This window comes from Arachis duranensis, chromosome 9, assembly GCF_000817695.3.
Source record: "Arachis duranensis cultivar V14167 chromosome 9, aradu.V14167.gnm2.J7QH, whole genome shotgun sequence".
Classification (NCBI taxonomy): Eukaryota; Viridiplantae; Streptophyta; class Magnoliopsida; order Fabales; family Fabaceae; genus Arachis; species Arachis duranensis.
Genome location: NC_029780.3, coordinates 42,831,766 through 42,855,060, shown reverse-complemented (window position 1 = coordinate 42,855,060; position 23,295 = coordinate 42,831,766). Strand labels below are relative to the sequence as shown.

Sequence of the window (23,295 nt, the reverse complement as noted above, 5' to 3'; positions counted from 1 at the left end):
AAGAGGGAAGAGAGTTGTTGGTGCTGAGGAAGAGGAAGAGTATTTTGAAACAAACATGGAGGAGAATATGGAGAATCACCATGAGGAAGAAGTTCATAACCATGCCAGAGAAGGCCCAGTCAATCATGATGGGCAAGAAAGGAGAGTCTTAGGCTCCTACATCAACCCAAACCCAGGAAATTGTGGCAGCAGCATCCTAAAGCCAACAATTCATGTCAATAATTTTGAGCTGAAGCCTCAACTCATTACACTTGTTCAGAATAATTACTCATATGGAGGAAGTGCCCAAGAAGACCCTAATCAATATCTCAGCACATTCTTGAGGATATATGATACTGTAAAGTCTAACGGGGTACACCCTGACATCTACAAACTACTCTTGTTCCCTTTCTCACTCAGAGATAAGGCAGTAAAGTGGTTGGAATCATTCCCCAAGGATAGCCTAACTACATGGGAGGAGGTCGTGAATAGATTCCTTACAAGATTTTACCCTCCACAAAGAATCAACAGGCTGAGAGCTGAGGTGCAAACTTTTAGACAACAAGATGGAGAAACACTCTATGAGGCCTGGGAGAGGTCAAAGATCTGACAAGAAGATGCCCACCGGAAATGTTCAATGAGTGGGTACAACTACATAACTTTTATGAGGGTCTATCCTAAGAAGCAAAGAAGACAGTGGATCATTCTTCAGGAGGCTCACTCAAAAAAAAGAAAACCATTGAAGAGGCCATGGATGTTATTGAGACCGTAGATGAAAATGAGTATTTCTATGCTTCAGAAAGGACTCATAAGAAGGGAGTGCTAGAACTCAACTCTGTAGATGCTTTGTTAGCTCAAAACAAGGCAATTGCAGCACAAATAGCAGCCTTAACCAAGAGGATGGAGGCCAACCAAGCCTCAGTCATTCAAAACCAAACTCCTCAACAAGAAGGAAATGCACCAGAATTTGAAGGTGACTGGGAACAAGCTAATTATGTGAACAATTCATCTAGAACACCATATGACCCACACTCTAAGACATACAACCTAGGTTGGAAGAACCACCCAAACTTTGGGTAGGAAAATTAACAAACCCACAACCAGGACCACAACAAGCCTTATTCATCAAATCAGCATCCCAACCACAACCCCAACCATCAAACAGGGAACCATAGACCTTACCATAACTCACAAAACATATCATACCATAACAACCAACCCATACACAACAACCTCAATCAAGATGAACCATCCTCAACTATGCAACCATACAAAATTAAGAGCAACTTTGAGAGGATGGAGGCTGCAATAGCACAACTATCATCCCAGATTTCAGGAGCAGTCTCCACCCTCATGGACAGACAAGCACAAACTGATAGAAGGATAGATGCTAATAAAGAGGAATACAGGTCAAATCTGAAAAATCAAGGCACAGCAATCTCAAAGTTGGAAGCACAAGTGGGGATTTTGTCCAAGCAAATCCCACTTCCCACACACATATTTCCCAGTGATACCATGGCTAACCCAAGAGGGGAATGTAAAGCCATAACTCTAAGAAGTGGGAAGGTTGTAGAAGAAGGAACCCCAAGCAAAGATAATCATGAAGAGGTTAAATCAAAGCATGGGAACGAGGATGAAGGGGAGATCTCAGCTTCACCTCCACCAAAACAAGTCTTGAAGCCCTATGTGCCAAAGGCACCATACCCACAAAGACTGAATAAAGATGGGAAGGATGGCCAGTTCTCTAAGTTCCTAGAGATCTTCAAGAGGTTCCAAATCAACATACCATTTGATAAGGCATTAGAACAAATGCCACTCTATGCCAAGTTCTTAAAGGAGCTTATAACCAAAAAGAGGAACTGGGAGGCAAAAGAAACCATATTATTGACTGAGGAATGCAGCGCCATCATACAGAAAGAGGTGCCTCAAAAGCTGAAAGACCCAGGGAGTTTTCAAATCCCCTGCATCATAGAGGACATCACTATTGAGAAAGCTTTGTATGATTTGGGAGCTAGCATAAATCTTATGTCCCTAACTATGATGAGAAGGATGAAGATTGAGGAAGCCAAGCTAACAAGAATGGCACTCCAATTGGCTGACAGAACATTTAAGTTTCCACATGGGGTGGTGGAAGACTTGCTAGTGAAAGTAGGAGAATTCATTTTCCCTGCTGATTTCGTTGTGCTGGACATGGAAGAAGAGACCAACACGTCAATTATCCTAGGAAGACCATTTCTAGCTACTGCCAGAGCCATTATTGATATGCAGAAAGGGTAACTAGTCTTGAAATTGCATGAAGAAAAAATGGTCTTCAACGTCTTTAAAGCAATGAGTTACCCCAAAGAATCCATAGGAGAATGCACGCTGGTAGACACCATGGAATAGATAGTTCAAGAAGTCATGGAAGAAGAACAATGTGGAGAAAGCATTGAGCTGGAATAAGCACCAGATGGAGAACTACCACAAGCAACTATGAGGAACTCAATCATGCCAACTACCACAGACAACAAAGATGCAGAGTCACCAAAACTAGAGCTGAAAGCCTTACCATCCAGCTTGAAATATGCATATCTGGGTGCTAACAACACTCACCCAGTAATCATAAATTCAAGTCTGAGTAAGGAACAAGAAAAGGAACTTATCCAAGTGCTGAGACAATACAAGGATGCCATAGACTGGACACTTGCAGATTTAAAGGGGATCAGTCCTTTAATGTGTATGCATAAAATCTTATTTGAAGAGGATGCCAAACCCTCAAGACAACAACAAAGGAGGCTGAACCCAACTATGAATGAAGTGGTTCAGAAAGAAGTGTTGAAATTGTGGAAAGCATGGGTGATCTACCCCATATCAAATAGCCCTTAGGTAAGCTCGGTGCAAGTAGTCCCTAAGAAGGGAGGGATCACTGTTGTGGCAAATGAGAAGTATGAATTGATACCCACAATGATAGTGACTGGATGGCGTATGTGCATTGACTACTGAAAACTTAATGAAGCCACCCGAAAGGATCACTTTTCCCTACCCTTCATGGACCAGATGCTTGAAAGATTGGCAGGACATGAGTATTATTGCTTCCTGGATGGATATTCGGGCTAAAATCAAATTGTTGTAGACCCCAATGATCAGGAAAAAACTTCATTTACTTGTCCATATGGTGTCTTTGCTTATAGGAGAATGCCCTTTGGATTGTGCAATGCACCTGCAACATTCCAAAGGTGCATGCTCTCCATTTTTTCAGATATGATTGAGAAGTTCATAGAAGTATTTATGGACGACTTCTCTGTGTTTGGGAACTCATATTCTGATTGCCTATACCATCTTTCTCTTGTGCTAAAAAGGTGTCAAGAAACCAACCTGATTTTAAACTGGGAGAAGTGCCATTTTATGGTGACTGAAGGGGTGGTTCTTGGTCACAAGATTTCAAAAAATGGCATAGAAGTAGACAAGGCAAAAGTGGAAGTAATTGAAAAATTACCTCCACCTTGCAATGTCAAAGCAATCAGAAGCTTTTTGGGACACGCTGGGTTCTATAGGAGGTTTATCAAAGATTTTTCAAAGATTGCAAAACCCCTTAGCAACCTACTTGTCTCAAATACTCCCTTTGTTTTTGATAGATAGTGCATGGTAACCGTTGATGAACTCAAAAAGAAACTCTCCTCTGCACTTATTATAGCACCACCAAGCTTGGATCTTCCCTTTGAACTAATGTGTGATGCATCTGATTTTGCTGTTGGTGCTGTTCTAGGACAGAGGAAAGATAAGCTAGTACATGTTATTTACTATGCTAGCAAGGTCCTTAATGAGAATCAAAGGAACTATACCACCACGAAGAAAGAACTTTTAGCCATAGTTTTTGCTTTTGATAAGTTTAGATCATATCTCATTGGCTCAAAAGTAATTGTGTTCACTAATCATACAGCACTCAAATACTTGCTTACCAAATAAGAATCTAAGCCCAGACTAATAAGGTGGATCCTGCTGCTCCAAGAATTTGATATTGAGATTAAAGATAGGAGCAGAGCAGAGAACAAGGTAGCTGACCACCTGTCAAGGATCCCACAAGAAGAAGAAATACAGCAAGTAGCAGTAAATGAAAGCTTTCCTGATGAACAATTGATGATGATTCGAGTAGCCCCTTGGTTTGCAGACATAGCTAACTTCAAGGCTATTGGAGAGCTACCAACTAACATCAATAAGCACATGAGGAGGAAGCTAATCAAGGATGCCAAACACTACATCTGGGATGACCCCTATTTGTTCAAAAAGTGTGCTGATGGAGTCCTAAAAAGGTGTATATCCCATGAAGAAGGGCAAGAAGTGTTATGGCAGTGCCATGGGTCAGCATATGGAGGTCACTTCAGTGGAGAAAAGATAGCAGCAAAAGTGCTTCAATCCGGATTTTACTGGCCAACAATGTTTAAGGATGCCAAGGAAATGGTGTCAAGGTGTGATGAATGTCAAAGAGCTGGTAATCTAACCAAGAGGAATGAGATGCCATAGCAATACATACTAGAGCTGGAGCTATTTGATGTATGGGGGATTGATTTCATGGGACCCTTCCCAACCTCCTACTCAAATAGCTACATATTGGTGGCTTTTGATTATGTCTCAAGGTGGGTAGAATCCATAGCCACTGCAACAAATGACAACAAAGTTGTGATAAGCTTCTTGAGAAGGAATATCTTCAGCAGATTTGGAGTTTCCAGAGCTCTCATTAGTGATGGAGGGACACACTTCTGCAACAAACAACTTGAGACATTCCTTCTCAGATATGGAGTAAAGCACAAAGTGGCAACTCCATACCACCCACAGACCAACGGGCAAGCTGAAATCTCCAACAGAGAACTAAAAAAATCCTTGAAAAAACTGTTGGAAGCTCAGTAAAGGACTGGTCTAAGAAGCTGGATGATGCACTATGGGCCTACAAAACAGCCTATAAGACTCCCATTGGGATGTCTCCATACCAATTGGTATATGGAACGGCTTGTCACTTACCAGTTGAACTTGAGCATAGAAAGCTGCTGGAGAAAAGAGATTAATGCAACTCAATAAGCTAGAAGAGTTTAGAAATCAAACATATGAGAATGCAAAAATCTACAAAGAGAACACAAAAAGGTGGCATGACCAAAAAATAGTAAGACGGGAGTTCACTGAAGGATAGAAGGTGATACTCTACAACTCAAGACTCAAGTTCTTCTCTGGAAAACTTAAGTCTCGATGGTCAGGACCTGTCACCATACTCAAAGTGTTTCCCTATGGTCATGTGGAGCTCATGGAGGACAAGACTCAGAGAACCTTTTCTGTCAATGGCCGTAGACTCAAACACTACTTGGGAGGCTCTTTGGAGGAGCAGAGAGTGAGCTACAAGCTCAGCTAAAGATGAAGGAATGTCAAGCTAATGACAATAAAAAAGCGCTAGTTGGGAGGCACCCCAACACTTTATCCTTTTTTATTTAATTGCTTTTCTTAAAAGTAGTTTAAATTCTGTTGCTTTAGATAGTTTAATTTTCAGTAATTAGGATTAGTTTACAATTGTAAATTAGAAAGTTTGATATTAGCTTTGATAGCTAGATTTTCTTTACACTCTCTTATTTCTTTCTATTTGGGAATTAAACTTGATGAATGCATAACTAATGATGAGTGAATGGGCTGAGCACTAGCTGAATTGCTAAGTTTGGTGTGGCCTTTCACCCACTTAATATACGCTTATAAACAATTAATAGTTTGATTTTGAAAAGTAAGCCTCGAGATTAAGTTTGGTGTAGCCACCACCAAGGATCACATAGCAGCCTAAGTCACCCAATTTGAAAGCACTTATTGCTTTGGGTAAGAACATGAACGTGGTTTAATGAGTTCAGAGGAGTTGGAATCAAAAGAAAATGAAAAGATTGATGTTATTCCACTCTTATGAACACATTAAATACACAATGATGAAACCAATTTATTAAGATGCCAAAGAATTAAGTTTGGTGTCCCAAGGGACACCCATCAGTTGCAATCCAATTCATTCTTGATGAGAAGGAATGTGAAGGGGTTCTTTTGTCATTACTAATGGGTTCAGTTTCAATTTCAGGAGAGAAGATGGGGCCCACATGGTAAACAACTCAGAAAGCAAGAAAGTCAAAGTCTACTTGCACTTTGGAACTCAACACACGCAGTAGACACTGTGAGAAAAGAGTTCGTGCCTCTTCCACGCTAGGCGCCACTTGATGGGGGTAATTTCATGTAGTTTTTAGTATGTTTTAGTTAGTTTTTAGTATATTTTTATTAGTTTTTAGGCAAAATTCATATTTATGGACTTTCCTATGAGTTTGTGTGTTTTTCTATGATTTCAGGTATTTTTTGGCTGAAATTGAGGGAGCTGAGCAAAAATCTGATTCAGGCTAAAAAAGGACTGCTGATGCTATTGGATTCTGACCTCCCTGCACTCGGAATGAATTTATTGGAGCTACAGGAGTCCAATTGGCGCGATTTTAAATGGGTTGGAAAGTAGACATCTAGGGCTTTCCAGCAATATATAATAGTCCATACTTTGCTCGAAGATAAACGACGTAAACTGGCGTTTAACGCCAGTTCCATGTTCCATTCTGGCGTTAAACGCCAGAAATAGGTTACAAGTTGGAGTTAAACGCCCAAAACAGGTTGCAACCTGACGTTTAACTCCAGAGACAGCCCAGGCATGTGAAAAACTCAAGTCTCAGCCCCAGCACATACCAAGTGGGCCCCAGAAGTAGATTTCTACACTATCTATCTTAGTTTACACATTTTCTATAAACCTAGGTTACTAGTTTAGTATTTAAACAACTTTTAGAGATTTATTTTGTACCTCATGACATTTTTAGATCTGAACTTTGTACTCTTTCACGGAATGAGTCTCTAAACCCCATTGTTGGGGGTGAGGAGGTTTGCTGCGTCTCGATGAATTAATGCAATTATTTCTGTTATTTCTATTCAAACACGCTTGTTTCTATCTAACATATTCATTCGCACTTCAATATGAAGAAGGTGATGATCTGTGACACTCATCACCATTCTCAACCTATGAACGCGTGCCTGACAACCACCTCCGTTCTACCTTCAATTGAATGAGTATCTCTTGGATTCCTTAATCAGAATCTTCATGGCATAAGCTAGAATCCATTGGCAGCATTCTTGAGAATCCGGAAAGTCTAAACATTGTCTGTGGTATTCCGAGTAGGTTTCAGGGATTTAACGACTGTGACGAGCTTCAAACTCACAAAGGTTGGGCGTAGTGATAGACGCAAAAGGATCAATGGATCCTATTCCAACATGAGTGAGAACTGACAGATGATTAGTCGTGTGGTGACAGCGCACCCGGACCATTTTCACTGAGAGAACGGATGGTAGCCATTGACAACGGTGATCCACCAACACACAGCTTGCCATAGAAGGAACCTTGCGTGCGTGAAGAAGATGACAGTAGGAAAGTAGAGATTCAGAAGACAAAGCATCTCCAAAACTCCAACACATTCTCCATTACTGCGTAACAAATACTCATTTCATGCTCTTTCACTTTTTACAATTGAAACTAAAGAACCCTATTTGTATCCTGACTAAGAAAAATAAGATAACCATAGCTTTCTTCAAGCCGGCAATCTACGTGGGATCGACCCTTACTCACGTAAGGTATTACTTGGACGACCCAGTGCACTTGCTGGTTAGTTGTGCGGAATTACATAGTGTGAGTGTAATTTTCGTGCACCAAGTCTTTGGCGCTGTTGCCGGGGATTGTTTGAGTTTGAACAACTGACGATGAATCTTGTTGCTTAGATTAGGAAAATTTTGTCTTTTGAGTCAGAGTCTTTTATTTTCTTTTCAAAAATTTTTCAAAACTATTATTTTTCTTTATTAAGTTTTAGTTTTTCTGTGAGTTTAGTGTCATGTTTTAAGTTTGGTGTCAATTGCATGCTTTTCTTTGTCTTTCAATTTTCGAATTGCATGTTCTTTGTTCATCCTTGACCTTCAAGTTGTTCTTGTCTATTTTCCTTGTTTGATCTTTGGTTTGTCTTGTTTTGTGTCTTTTCTTGTTTTTCTTGTGTATTTTCAAATTTTTAGTTTTCAAAAATTTTTTTATATATATTAAAAATACCTTTTTAAAATACGTTAAATTTCTAGCTCAGTTGGTTAGAGCATTGTGCTGGTGTTCTTGGTAATTGGGCATCTTCTTTTTAAAACTTTTTCAAAAATAATTTTTCTTTGATTAAATCTTGTGCCAAATTTTAAGTTTGGTGTTTTCTTGTTAATTTTTCTTTAGTTTTCGAAAATTCTATTTTGGTTTTCTAAAAATTTTAAGTTTGGTGTTCTTTCTTTTGTTCTTGTTGTTCTTGAGTCTTCTTTGTGTTTTGATCTTAAAATTTTTATGTTTGGTGTGCCTTGGTGTTTTTCCTCCAAAATTTTCGAAAACAAGGAGCATTGGATCTACAAATTTTAAGTCTTGTGTCTTTTGTGTGTTCTTCTCTTTCATAATAAAATTCAAAAATCAAAAAAATATCTTTTCCTTTAATTTCTCATAATTTTCGAATTACTTGGGTTGACTTGGTCAAAATTTTCAAATCATATGCTTTTAAGATTTTTAAAATCATATCTTTTTCAAAAATATCCTAACCACTTTCTCTCTCCTCATTTTTTCGAAACTCTTCATAAAATATTTTCAAATTTTTTATTTTTATTTTTTTTAGTTTTTATTTTATTTTATTTTATTATTTTGAAAAAATTTTTTATAATAAAATAAATAAAATAAATCCATGTCATCTCCCTTTCTCCATCATGGACCTAAGTGGAAATGAACAGTCCAGAAGGACTCTGGGGTCATATGCTAACCCCACTACTGCTTCATATGGGAGTAGTATCTGTATACCCTCCATCGGAGTCAGTAGTTTTAAGTTGAATCCTCAGCTCTTTATCATGGTGCAGCAAAGTTGCCAGTATTCCGGTCTTCCACAAGAAGAACCTACAGAGTTTCTGGCACAGTTTTTACAAATTGCTGACACAGTACATGATAAGGAAATAGATCATGATGTCTACAGATTATTACTGTTTTTATTTGCTGTAAAAGACCAAGCTAAGAGGTGGTTAAATAACCAACCTAAGGCTAGCATAAGGACATGGAAACAGCTATCAGAAAAATTCCTGAATCAATATTTCCCTCCAAAATGGATGACACAGCTAAGGCTGAACATCCAAGGCTTTAAACAAGGAGATAATGAATATCTTTATGATGCTTGGGAGAGATACAGAGATATGCTAAGAAAATGCCCTCTGAAATATTTTCAGAGTGGGTGCAGTTAGACATCTTCTATTATGGACTCACAGAGAAAGCTCAGATGTCTTTGGACCACTCAGCTGGTGGATCTATACACATAAAAAAGACAATTGAAGAAACTCAAGAGCTCATTGATACAGTTGCCAGAAATTAGCATCTGTACCTAAGTAGTGAACCTTCCATTAAAGAAGATGTTAAAACAGTAAGTGCTGAACTCAGTCCTGCAGAACAAGTTACTGAATTCAATCAGCAATTAGATTTTCTAACAAAACAGCTAGCCAAATTCAAGGAGATATTACAAGACACAAGAATTGCTAATATGAACATGAAAGTACAGTTGAAGCAAACAGAACAGCAGTTATCAAAACAAATAACAGAAGAATGCCAAGCAGTTCAATTAAGAAGTGGAAAGATATTAAATACCTCACTTCAAGGCAGCAGGAACCCAAGAAATGAACAAACTGCTACCCAAAATCCCTTTGAGAACAGTAATAGCCCAAAGAGGAATAATTCTGGCGCTCAAATGCCATAAACAAGTAAGGAATTGGCGTTGAATGCCCAAAGGAAGCTCAGTTTTGGCGTTCAGACACCAGAAACAAGTAAGGAGTTGGCGTCTAATGCCACTCCAGCTTCCAACCCTGGCATTCAAATGCCAGTGAGGGATCAGACACATACAAGTGCTGATAGCAAGCCCTCTAAAAAGGCTTCTCCAACCACATCTATAGGAAATAAACCTGCAGTAACTAACGTTGAGGAATACAAAGCCAAAATGCCTTATCCTCAGAAACTCTGCCAAGCAGAACAGGATAAGCAATTTGCCCACTTTGCAGACTATCTCAGGACTCTTGAAATAAAGATTCCGTTTGCAGAGGCCCTTGAGCAAATACCCTCTTATGCAAAGTTCATAAAAGAGATCTTAAGTCATAAAAAGGATTGGAGAGAAACTGAAAAAGTTTACCTAACTGAAGAATGCAGTACAATCATTCTGAAAAGCTTACCAGAGAAGCTTAAATATCCCGGAAGCTTCATGATACCATGCACATTAGAGGGTACTTGTACCAAAAAAGCTCTATGTGATCATGGAGTAAGTATCAACCTAATACCTGCATCCACTATCAAAAAGCTTGGTTTGACTGAAGAAGTCAAGCCAACTCGGATATGTCTCCAACTTGCTGATGGCTCCATTAAATACCCATCAGGCATGATTGAAGACATGATTGTCAAGGTTGGGCCATTTGCCTTTCCCACTGACTTTGTGGTGCTGGAAATGGAGGAGCACATGAGTGCAACCCTCATTCTAGGATGACCTTTCCTAGTAACTGGATGAACCCTCATTGACGTCCAAAAAGGGGAAGTAACCCTGAGAGTCAATGAGGATGAGTTTAAGTTGAATGTTGTCAAAGCTATGCAACATCCAGACACCCCAAACGACTGCATGAGCATTAATATTATTGACTCTCTGGTGAAAGAGGCCAATATGACTGAGAGTCTCGAATCAGAGCTAGAGGATATCTTTAAAGATGTTCAGCCTGATCTGGGGGAACCAGAGAGAATAATAGAACCTCCGAAAATCCCTCAGGAAGAGGAGAAACCTTTTAAACCCGAGCTCAAACCATTACCACCATCCCTGAAATATGCATTTCTGGGAGAAGGTGACACTTTTCCTGTAATCATAAGCTCTACCTTAGAGCCACAGGAAGAGGAAGCACTAATTCAAGTGTTGAGGACACACAAGATAGCTCTTGGGTGGTCCATCAGTGATCTTAAGGGCATTAGCGCAGCCAGATGCATGCACAAGATCTTATTGGAGGATGACGCTAAGCCAGTGGTTCAACCACAGAGGCGGATGAATCTAGCCACGAAGGAGGTGGTGCAGAAGGAGGTCACTAAATTACTAGAGACTGGGATTATTTATCCTATTTCTGATAGCCCCTGGGTAAGCCCTGTCCAAGTCGTCCCTAAGAAGGGTGGCATGACAGTGGTTCATAATGAAAAAAATGAACTGATTCCTACAAGAACAGTTACAGGGTGGCGTATGTGTATTGATTACAGAAGGCTTAATACAGCTACCAGAAAGGATCATTTTCCTTTACCATTCATAGACCAGATGCTAGAAAGACTAGTAGGTCATGAATACTACTGCTTCCTGGATGGATATTTAGGTTACAATCAAATTGCAGTAGATCCCCATGATCAAGAGAAAACGACATTCATATGTCCATCTGGAGTATTTGCATACAGAAGGATGCCATTTGGCCTGTGCAATGCACCTGCAACCTTTCAAAGGTGCATGCTCTCTATTTTCTCTGATATGGTAGAAAAATTTTTACAAGTCTTCATAGATGCCTTTTCAGTATTTGGAGACTCATTCAGCTCCTGTCTTGACCATCTAGCACTTGTTCTAAAGAGGTGCCAAGAGACTAACCTGGTTTTAAACTGGGAGAAATGTCACTTTATGGTGACTGAAGGAATTGTCCTTGGGCACAAAATTTTGAACAAGGGAATAGAGATGGATCAAGCTAAGGTAGAGGTAATTGAAAAATTATCACCACCTGCCAATGTTAAGGCAATCAGAAGCTTTCAGGGACATGCAGGATTCTATAGGAGGTTTATAAAAGATTTTTCAAAAATTGCAAAACCTCTGAGTAATCTGCTAGCTGCTAAGACGCCATTTATCTTTGATAAGGAGTGTCTGCAGGCGTTTGAGACTCTGAAAGCTAAGCTGGTCACATCACCAGTCATCTCTGCACCAAACTGGACATTACACATTTAAAGTATGATGCCAGTGACCATGAACTAATGTGTGATGCCAGTGACCATGCCATTGGTGCAGTGTTGGGACAAAGGCATGACAAGCTTCTGCACGTCATTTATTGTGCCAATCGTATTTTAAATGATGCACAGAAGAACTACACAACCACAGAAAAAGAGTTACTTGCAGTGGTTTACGCCATTGCAAAGTTCAGATCCTATTTAGTAGGATCAAAAGTGATTGTGTACACTGACCTTGCTGCTCTTAATTATCTACTCACAAAGCAGGATTCAAAACCCAGACTCATAAGATGGGTATTGCTTCTGCAAGAGTTTGATATAGAAATAAGAAATAGAAAAGGGACAGAGAACCAAGTAGCAGACCACTTGTCCCGAATAGAACCAGTAGAAGGGGCGTCCCTCCCTCTTACTGAGATCTCTGAAAATTTTTTGGATGAGCAACTCTTTGCCATCCAGGAAGTACCATGGTTTGCAGACATTGCAAACTACAAGGCTATGAGATTCATACCCAAAGAGTATAGTAGGTAGCAATCCAACAAATTGATCTCGGATGCAAAGTACTATCTGTGGGCTGAACCATATCTCTTCAAGAGATGTGCAAACAGAGTAATCCGTAGATGTGTGCCTAAAGAAGAAGCACAAAAGATCCTCTGGCATTGCCATGGATCACAGTATGGAGGACATTTTGGAAGTAAGCGAACAGCCACAAGAGTCCTCCAATGTGGCTTCTACTGGCCTACTCTCTATAAAGACTCCCGAGAGTTTGTACTTAGTTGTGACAGTTGCCAAAGATCTGGCAATCTACCTCACAGTTATGCCATGCCTCAACAAGGGATCTTGGAGATTGAGTTGTTTGATGTATGGGGTATTGACTTCATAGGGCCTTTCCCACCATCATACTCAAACACTTATATTCTGGTGGCAGTGGATTATGTATCCAAATGGGTGGAAGCTATTGAAACACCCACTAATGATACTAAGACAGTGCTGAAATTCCTCCAGAAACATATCTTCAGCAGATTTGGTGTCCCTAGATATGGAGTTTATGGGGGTGCTCATTTCTGTAATAAACAGCTTTACTCTGCTATGGTTCGATATGGAGTTAGCCACAGGGTAGCAACTCCATATTATCCATAGACAAATGGGCAAGCTGAAGTCTCTAATAGAGAACTTAAAAGAATCCTGGAACGGACTGTGATTAACCGTAGAAGGGATTGGGCAAGAAGCTTGGATGATGCTCTGTGGGCATGCAGAACAGCATTCAAGACTCCTATAGGGACCTCTCCATACCAGCTTGTGTATGGAAAAGCCTGTCACTTGCCAGTGGAACTGGAACATAAGGCCTACTGGGCAACCTTGATGCCAAGTTAGCTGGAGAAAAACCATTGCTCCAGTTAAACGAGCTAGAGGAATTCAGACTCAATGCTTTCGAAAATGCAAAAAATTACAAAGAGAAAGCAAAAAGATGGCATGACAAGAAACTGTCATCCAGAGTCTTTGAGCCAGGGCAGAAAGTTCTGCTGTTTAACTCTAGGCTCAAATTATTCCCCGAAAAGTTGAAATCCTAGTGGAGAGGACCATATGTGATTACAGGTGTGTCACCATATAGATTTGTAGAGCTTCAGGATAATAACTCTAGCAAAAAATTCATTGTTAATGGACAGAGAGTTAAACATTATCTTGAAAGCAATTTTGAGCAAGAATGCTCAAAACTGAGACTTGATTAAAGCTCAGTAATAGTCCAGCTAAAGACAATAAAGAAGCACTTGCTGGGAGGCAACCCAGCCATTAACAAAGCTTATTTGTTAATTAATTGATAAATTTATAGGTTCATATTAATTTTCTTCAAGGTAAAGTATCAATTGCATGAGTTCACAGAGTTACAGAAGGATTCAAAGGATAAAATAGCAAAAAGAAGTTCACTAGTTCGAAAACACCAGTAAGAGCTGTTTTGGGCATTAAACGCCCAAAAGAAGCATCTACTGGGTGTTTAACGCCAGTAAAGATAGCCATCTGGGCGTTAAACGCTAGAAAGAAGTAGCTTCTGGGCATTTAACGCCAGATTTACAGTGTCCTGGGCGTTCAGAAACGCCCAGTGATAAAGGAGTTTCGGTGTTTAACGCCAGCTAGAAGCAACAGCTGGGCGTTAAACGCCCAAAACATACAGCAGTTGGGCGTTTAACGCCAGGATTGTGGAAGGGAGGAAGTTTTTGTTCCCAACTTGATTTTTTTCAAATTTTCATGTTTCCATCCATAATTTCTTGCATAAACATATTACAAATCCTATTTTTTCAAATCCTTTTTCAAAGATATCAAATGTATCTTAATTCTAAACATAAATCTTTTTTTTAAATACTCATCAACTTCTTTTCAAATCTTTTTCAAAACTCAATTATCTTTTTGAATTCTTTTCAAATCTTTTTAAATTCTTCTCAAATCTTTTTAAACTCATCATATCTTCTTTTCAAAATTCAGAATTATCTTTTTCAAATATCATTCATATCTTTTCAATTTTAAATTACATCTTTTTCCTATCATACTTTTCTTTTACAAATCATATCTTCTATCCTATCTTTTTCAAAAGTTTTCGAAAACCCACCCCCTTCCCTTTAAATCCACGTTCGGCCTCCCTCCTCTCTTTCACAATTCGAACTTGGCTCTCCATCGATCCCTCTCCTTTCCTTTCTTTTGCTTGAGGACAAGCAAACCTCTATGTTTGGTGTGTTTATCCATGATCACTAAACCAATACCCACTAAAATCATGGCTCCTAAGGGAAAACAAACCACTCCAAGAGGCAAAAAAGAGAATATTCCAAAACCACTTTGGAATCAAGAGAAGTTCTTAACCAAAGAACATTCAGACCATTACTACAAAATAATGGGTCTAAGGTCAGTGATCTCGGAAGTTAAATTCGATCTGAAAGAAGACGAATATCCGGAGATCCAAGAGCAAATTCGAAACAAAAGCTGAGAAATCTTAGCTAATCCTAAAACAAAGGTGGGAAGAAATATGGTTCAGGAATTTTACTCTAATCTGTGGCAATCAGACAGGCAGAAAATAGCTGGAACTGCCTTCTGTGACTATCGGACTCTGATCAGAGGGAAGATTGTTCACCTCCACCCTGACAAAATCAAGGAGATCTTCCAGCTACCTCAGCTGTAAGATGACCCAGACTCCTTTAATAGAAGAATGATGAGAACAAATAAGGGCTTGGACGATATTCTAGCGGACATATGCCTCCCTGGAACCAAGTGGACAGCCAACACAAAGGGTGTCCCAAACCAACTCAAGAGAGGAGATCTCAAACCAGTCGCCAAAGGCTGGCTGGACTTCATTGGGCATTCTATACTGCCTACTAGCAACCGCTCTGAAGTCACCATCAAAAGAGCAATAATGATCCATTGCATTATGTTGGGAAAAGAAGTGGAAGTTCTTCAGCTGATCTCTTGTGAACTTTACACAAATGCAAACAAGAACTCCAATGATGCCAAATTGGCTTATCCAAGCTTAATCTCTATGCTATGTAAAGATGCTGGAGTAAAGATGGGAGTAAATGAGTATATCTCAGTTGAGCAACCAATCACCAAAAAGTCAATGGAAGGACAACAAGTGCAGGACGGCCCTATCAAGAGGAAAGCACAGGAGTTCCTCCCGGAAATCCCTCAAGTTGAATACTGGGAGCATCTTGAAGCATCTATTACCAAGTTACAAGGAGCTATGGACCAACTAAAGAAAGAACAGAAAAATCAAAATAGCATGCTTTGCAAACTGCTTGGGGAACAAGAAGAGTAAGGGCATGAACTGAAGCAACTGAAGCGTCAGAAGCTATCTCATGAAGGGCCAAGCACCCCACAGACTAAAGGAGCATCCACCTCCCAAATAAAGGTTGTTGAGTCCTAATCTTAGCCTTAACTCTGTGATAATTGTTCTTATTAGGAATTTACCTTAGAAGTTATATATGAGTAGTAGTAATTAGTATCTCTATTTTGATTTTATCTCCAATTAAGCTATAATTTATTTTTCTCATCATCATCAAACATGAATAAAATAGCGGTTTTTTAGAATAAGGAGGCAATATTTTTTCGAGTTTTTAATAAGAAAAATTCTAATTATTTATGTGTGGTGGCAATACTTTTTGTCTTCTGAATGAATGCTTGAACAGTGCATAATTTTTGATATTGAATTTTATGAATTTTAAAATTGTTGGCTCTTGAAAGAATGATGAACAAGAGAAGTGTTATTGATGATCTGAAAAATCATGAAATTGATTCTTGAAGCAAGAAAAAGCAATGTAAAAAAAGAAAGGAGCAGTGGAAAAAGCCAATAGCCCTTTAAACCAAAAGACAAGGGTAAAAAGGATCCAAGACTTTGAGCATCAATGGATAGGAGGGCCCAAGGAAATAAATCCAGGCCTAAGTAGCTAAATCAAGTTGTCCCTAACCATGTGCTTGTGGCATGCAGGTCCAAGTGAAAAGCTTGAGACTGAGTGGTTAAAGTCGTGATCCAAAGAAAAAGAGTGTGCTTAAGAACTCTGGACACCTCTAATTGGGGACTTTAGCAAAGCTAAGTTACAATATAAAAAGGTTCACCCAGTTATGTGTTTGTGGCATTTATGTATCTGGTGGTAATACTGGAAAACAAAGTGCTTAGGGCCACGGCCAAGACTCATAAAGTAGCTGTGTTCACGAATCAACATACTAAACTAGGAGAATCAACAAAATTATCTGAATTCTGAGTTCCTATGGATGCCAATTATTCTGAATTTCAAAGGATAAAGTGAGATGCTAAAACTGTTTTCGGAAGCAAAAATCTACTAGTCCCGCTCATCTAATTAGAATCTGAGATTCACTTAAAACTCTGAGATATTATTTCTTCTTGATTTTTCTATCCTATTTTATTTATCTAGTTGCTTGGGGACAAGCAACAGTTTAAGTTTGGTGTTGTGATGAGCGGATATTTTATACACTTTTTGGGGGTAATTTCATGTAGTTTTTAGTATGTTTTAGTTAGTTTTTAGTATATTTTTATTAGTTTTTAGGCAAAATTCATATTTCTGAACTTTACTATGAGTTTGTGTGTTTTTATGTGATTTCAAGTATTTTCTAGCTGAAATTGAGGGAGCTGAGCAAAAATCTGATTCAGGCTAAAAAAGGACTGCTGATATTGTTGGATTCTGACCTCCCTGCACTCGAAATGGATTTTTTGGAGCTACAGGAGTTCAATTGGCGCGCTCTCAATTGGGTTGGAAAGTAGACATCCAGTGCTTTCCAGCAACATGTAATAGTTTATACTTTGCTCGACAATAAATGACGTAAACTGGCGTTTAACGCCAGTTCCATGTTCCATTCTGGCGTTAAACGCCAGAAACAGGTTACAAGTTAGAGTTAAACGCCCAAAACAGGTTGCAACCTGACGTTTAACTCCAGAGACAGCTCAGGCACATGAAAAGCTCAAGTCTCAGCCCCAACACACACCAAGTGGGCCCCAGAAGTGGATTTCTGTACTATCTATCTTAGTTTACTCATTTTCTGTAAACCTAGTTACTAGTTTAGTATTTAAACAACTTTTAGAGATTTATTTTGTACCTCATGACATTTTTATATCTGAACTTTGTACTCTTTGACGGTATAGGTCTCTAAAACCCATTGTTGCGGGTGAGGAGCTCTGCTGCGTCTCGATGAATTAATGCAATTATTTCTGTTTTCTCTTCAAACACGCTTGTTTCTATCTAAGATATTCATTCGCACTTCAATATGAAAAAGGCGATGATCCGTGACACTCATCACCATTCTCAACCTATGAACGCATGCCTGACAACCACCTCCATTCTACCTTCGATTGAATGAGTATCTCTTGGATTCCTTAATCAGAATCTTCGTGGTATAAGCTAGAATTCATTGGTAGCATTCTTGAGAATCCGGAAAGTCTAAACCTTGTCTATGGTATTCCAAGTAGGATTCAGGGATTGAATGACTGTGACGAGCTTCAAACTCACAAAGGTTGGGCATAGTGACAGACGCAAAAGGATCAATGGATCCTATTCCAACATTAGTGAGAACTGATGCATGGAAATTTGTCTCTCAACAAATTTCCTTCGGCAAGTATACCGAATTGTCGTCAAGTAAAAACTCACAATAGAGTGAGGTCGAATCCCACAGGGATTGATTGGTCAAGCAATTTTAATTGGAAGAATACTCTAGTGGAGCTAAGCAGAAAGTGGATGTAGAATTGTAGAAAATTAAATGGCGGGAAAGTAAATGACAGAAAATAAAGTGTAGAATCTTAAATGGGGAATTAGGGTAATTAGCATGAAAGTAAATGACAGAAAGTAAAGAGAATGGGTAAGATCAGAAATGGGGAATCATTGGGTTCAGGAGGTATTGCATTCTCCAGATCAAGTTCATTCTCATCTCTTCCTCAATCAATGCATTCATTGATCTCCTTGGCAATCTTAAGTGATTGAATCCCAATTCCTTGGCAATCCAATCTCTCTAAACTTGAACAATTGTCTAATTCCTTAATTTAATTGCTCATGAGAAGAGATGAGGTATGGTCACTGATTACACCACATGTATTTCCAAATCAAAGTGTTGGTAAGGTTATATGTCACTATACCCATCCAAACCCCAATTTTGTCCAACATGAGAAAGCATTTCTAGCATGATCTCCACATCCCTTTTCCAAGGCTCAGAGGATATCCAATTATGGAGAGTTTCTTTCCCAAGATAACAACCAATTAGATGAAGATCAAAAGATTTTTAGTAAGATCAAGAGAAAAGAAAAAAGAAGAATAATAAAAACTATGATTGATCCATCAAATTACAACAGAGCTCCCTAACCCAATGAAACGGGTTTAGTTGTTCATAGCTCTGGAAAATGGAAATGAAGAAGAAGAAAGATACATTCTAACTCTAGAACTTGCAGAAAAGTAAAATATACAGAGTGTAGTTTTCTCCAATGTGCCAATCTCTCTTATAGCTCAAAACTCCTTCTATATATAATACTCTTCTTGGTCTTCTAGTCAATTCTGCAAGTCTCAGATATGGACCTTTGATCTTAAGTTTAAGCAGTTGGGAATCTTCAGTGGGCTCAGCTTTATTTGTAGAGAGAAAGTGATGTAAGCATGGACTTTGGCTTGGGGCGTTAGTGGCGTTAACGCTGAGTGACATTGTGGGTTCGTGAACATTAGTGGCAATCACTTTTCTCACTAACGTTCCCACCACATGGCCCACGTTAACTCCAATGTTAGTGGTACTAACGTGACCACTAACGTTGCCTTACAAACCTTCGCAAGCATTATTGGGACTCACCTTTCCCAATAACGTTGCCTTGTGCCCCTAGCCCCCAGGTTAGAGCCCACGTTAACTAAGTTAACGTGGCTCTTAACGTAGTTATGTCTCATCTTCGCAAGCGTTATTGGGACTCACCTTTCCCAATAACGTTGCCTTGTGCCCCTAGTCCTCATGTTAGAGCTCACGTTAACTAAGTTAACGTGGCTCTTAACGTGGTTATGAATGCCATCCCAATGTTAGTGACAAAGGTGAGTGTCACTAAGTTGGCTCATCAATTTCAACTCCACGTTAACTTTCACGTTAGTGGTCTTAACGTAACCACTAACGTGGGCAATGCAAGCTTGATCCAACGTTAGTGACAAAGGTGAGTGTCACTAACGTTGGCATTGTTCCTCTCTTCCATGTTAGAGTCTACGTTAACTTAGTTAACGTGGCTCTTAACGTGGTTCATTGCCACATCTTGGAGCGTTAGTGGTGATCACAATTACCACTAACATTGGAGTCTTTTTTTGTCTCCACGTTAAGTACCACATTAATGTAGTTAACGTGGTAATTAACGTGGCTCTTGATGGCTTCGAGGGCGTTACTGGTGTTCACTTTTCTCATTAACGCTGCAAGCTTATCCCTATTCCACATTAGTACCTATGTTAACTAGGTTAACGTGGATGCTAACGTGGCTATTCCTTGCTTTCTTTGTCCTGAAATTACACAAATAAAGTGCATCAAAGCTCTAATCCAAGTCATGAAATCATGCATTATCCAATTTAACATTCATTCCTTGCATAATTCTCATGAAATAATGTAAAATTCACAATATTTGTCTAAATCAAGATGTAAGTGTTCTTTTATCTAAAACTTACTTATTTTCTAAGAAAATGCATGAAACTACCCTAAAACAGAAAAGAAAAGGTCAGTGAATTGGCCTAGATGCCCTGGCATTACAACACCAAACTTAAAGCTTGCTTGTCCCTAAGCAAGTACTGAAACATGAATGATGAATGAAAAGGCAGGAGGAATGAATCATTATTGTGGAAGTCAAATCCTTAGTTTTATAGAGTTTCATGCATAGCAACTTAGGTTCGTTCCTTTACCAGGTTTCAGACCTTTATCATGTCCTTTAACACTTGCTTGTTTACATCCCCTGAGACTTCCTAGTTATTGATCCTTCCTTCTTTTGTTTTCTCAAGATTTATTGCATTCTTCCTTTGGCTAAGTGCTCTGTAAGAGGGCGACTCTTTATGATAAGCTTTCAGTCAACACTCCCGAACCAGTTGGTTCAAGGTGCTAGGTGTTGAGACACCCCTAAGGACTTACTCCCTCAAGTTTCTTTCCCTCATACATACACACCACAGGCACATGGTTTGTTATTTTTCTTTCTTGAGACCTTGGTGTCCAGCACCTCTTTGGGTTACTAAGTGTTCTGTAGCAAGGGTTACTCTTGATAGTGGACTTTCAGCTGATAATGCTGAGTTAGTTAACCCAAGTTACCAAGTGATAAGGCACTCCTAAGAGCTTATTCATCCAAGTATATCCCCTATACATGAGCACCACAGACACATGCCTCCATCTTAAAACCCTTGGTGCCTAGCATTATTTCTTATTGTGTTCCCTTCCTTCTCACTTTTATTGCTCTTTTTCTTTTCTTATTGAGATCTTATTATTTAGTTAGTCTCGTAAGATGTGTTTCAAGCATAGGATTTAGGATAGATAGTTGCCTTCTTTCCTTGTTGGTGAACCAACTTAGCTAACTAATCTTCCTACCACAAACATATAGGATTCACTTCACAAAATAACTCCACTCTTGTTTTTCATATCATTTCTTTTTATTTGGCTTAAGGGACAAACATACAAGTAAGCAAGATGAAGTTGAAAACCAGGGACACTAGACTAGTAATCATAGACTTTAACAACAATGAAACTTAAATGCAGAATTGAAAATCCTAAACTACTATGGAAGCATGTTCTATTTCATACATGATTTTCCTTATTTAAACTTGAAAATGTAGAGAACAAGAAGGAACTCCACCACCTTTTACTCATGAGGTTGTTCATGCTCTTTTTCTTCCTTGTCTTTCTCTTGACTACTTGACTCCCCTACTTCTTTGCTCTTCCCAATCAATTTCTTCCAGAAGCTAGTGTCTTCCATTTTCTTTTTTAGTGTTTCCTTTTGTTGTTTCACCTTCACCTCCTCTTGATTCTTCAGGTTTTTGTGAACTGTTTCGTATTTTGGAATGGCAGAGTTTATATGATGCATGTTCTCAGCCACATAAGTTAGCTTGGCTTGAGCGTTTATATTAAATTCTTCTCTGTGTAATTGCCGCCCTTCATTAAGCACACTGAACTCGTTGAATGCTTTCATTTGAGCTATCTGCCTTTGGTTGAGCTCTTGAAGGTGCTTATCGTGACGCTCTTGCCTTTCAGACACTTGATTGATGGCTTGAGTGAGCTGAGAGTAGTGCTCTTGTTGCTTCTCCATTAGCTGTTTCTGCCATTCCCCTTGTTGATTCATCCAATTTGATAGCATTTCCTCTTGATGATCCATTCTCTGAGATTGAAAATGCAATTGTTGTTCTTGTCCTTCCATGTATATTCTTGCTAAATCGTCAATGGCTCCTCGAATGTGACCCAAATTTATGTTGGTTGGGTCATAGTACCCTTCTTGATGATATTCTGTTGGTTGGGGTTATTCTTGGAAAGGTTCTTCTTCTGGTTCTTCTCCTGATGTCCTCTTCCTTAGATGGGGTCTTTTCTGCTGTTGAGCTGGTGTCACACGAGATATGCGTTGAAGTATAAGTGACCTCCCGAGACTTACCCAAATTGGATTACTGTCTCCGATGACTACCTTGGCTTTCATGCATAATCTAAATATGGTGTTGGGGTACCAAAGTCTAGCACCCGAATCACTCTTCTCTACTGACTCTTGAATTCCCTCAGCTATGATTTCGTGCACATTGATGCCTCCACCCTTTATTAAGCAATGTACCATAGTAGCTCTAGCGATGTTGACCTCAGAATTGTTTGCAGCTGGGAGGATAGATCGTCTCACAAGCTCAAACCATCCCTTGGCTTCTCTATAAATAGGACCTTTTGCTATTGTATTTGAGGGGGGGAATCTTTCAATCTTCGGATCATCTTTTGATCATGTTTTTATGATTGAACCCTCTTTGGGAGGCTGGCCATTCGGCCATGCCTAGACCTTGTTTTTATGTATTTTCAACGGTAGAGTTTCTACACACCATAGATTAAGGTGTGGAGCTCTGCTGTACCTCGAGTATTAATGCAATTACTATTGTTCTTCTATTCAATTCAGCTTATTCTTGTTCTAAGATATCACTTGTTCCTCAACTTGATGAATGTGATGATCCGTGACACTCATCATCATTCTCACCTATGAACGTGTGCCTGACAACCACCTCTGTTCTACCTTAGATTGAGTGGATATCTCTTGGATTCCTTAATCAGAATCTTCGTGGTATAAGCTAGAATCCATTACGGCATTCAAGAGAATCCGGAAGGTCTAAACCTTGTCTGTGGTATTTTGAATAGGATTCAAGGATTGAATAACTGTGACGAGCTTCAAACTCGCGATTGTGGGGCGTTAGTGACAGACACAAAAGATTCACTGGATTCTATTCCGACATGATCGAGAACCGACAGCTGAATAGCCGTGCTGTGACAGAGCGCGTTGAACATTTTCACTGAGAGGACGGGACTGTAGCCATTGACAACGGTGATGCCCAACATACAGCTTGCCATGGAAAGGAGTAAGAAGGATTGGATGAAGACAGTAGGAAAGCAGAGAGACGGAACGGACAAAGCATCTCCATACGCTTATCTGAAATTCTCACCAATGAATTACATAAGTATCTCTATCTTTACTTTATGTTTTATTTATCTTTTAATCATTAATCCTCCATAACCATTTTAATCCGCCTGACTGAGATTTACAAGATGACCATAGCTTGCTT

At 39.3% G+C, this 23,295-nt stretch overlaps 1 protein-coding gene across 1 annotated transcript; it reads left to right on the top strand.

Annotated features, from left to right (window-relative positions):
* The first annotated feature begins 1,275 nt into the window (after positions 1-1,275).
* LOC107465578 (uncharacterized) lies at positions 1,276-2,256 on the top strand. Its single transcript, XM_016084557.1, has one exon. It carries the CDS (start codon positions 1,276-1,278, stop codon positions 2,254-2,256), a length of 981 nt encoding a protein of 326 aa, XP_015940043.1.
* The last annotated feature ends 21,039 nt before the right edge of the window (positions 2,257-23,295 follow it).

Bases quoted from the DNA above. Each gene is read 5' to 3' on its own strand.
- LOC107465578 (XM_016084557.1), top strand. From the start codon at position 1,276: ATGGAGGCTGCAATAGCACAACTATCATCCCAGATTTCAGGAGCAGTC.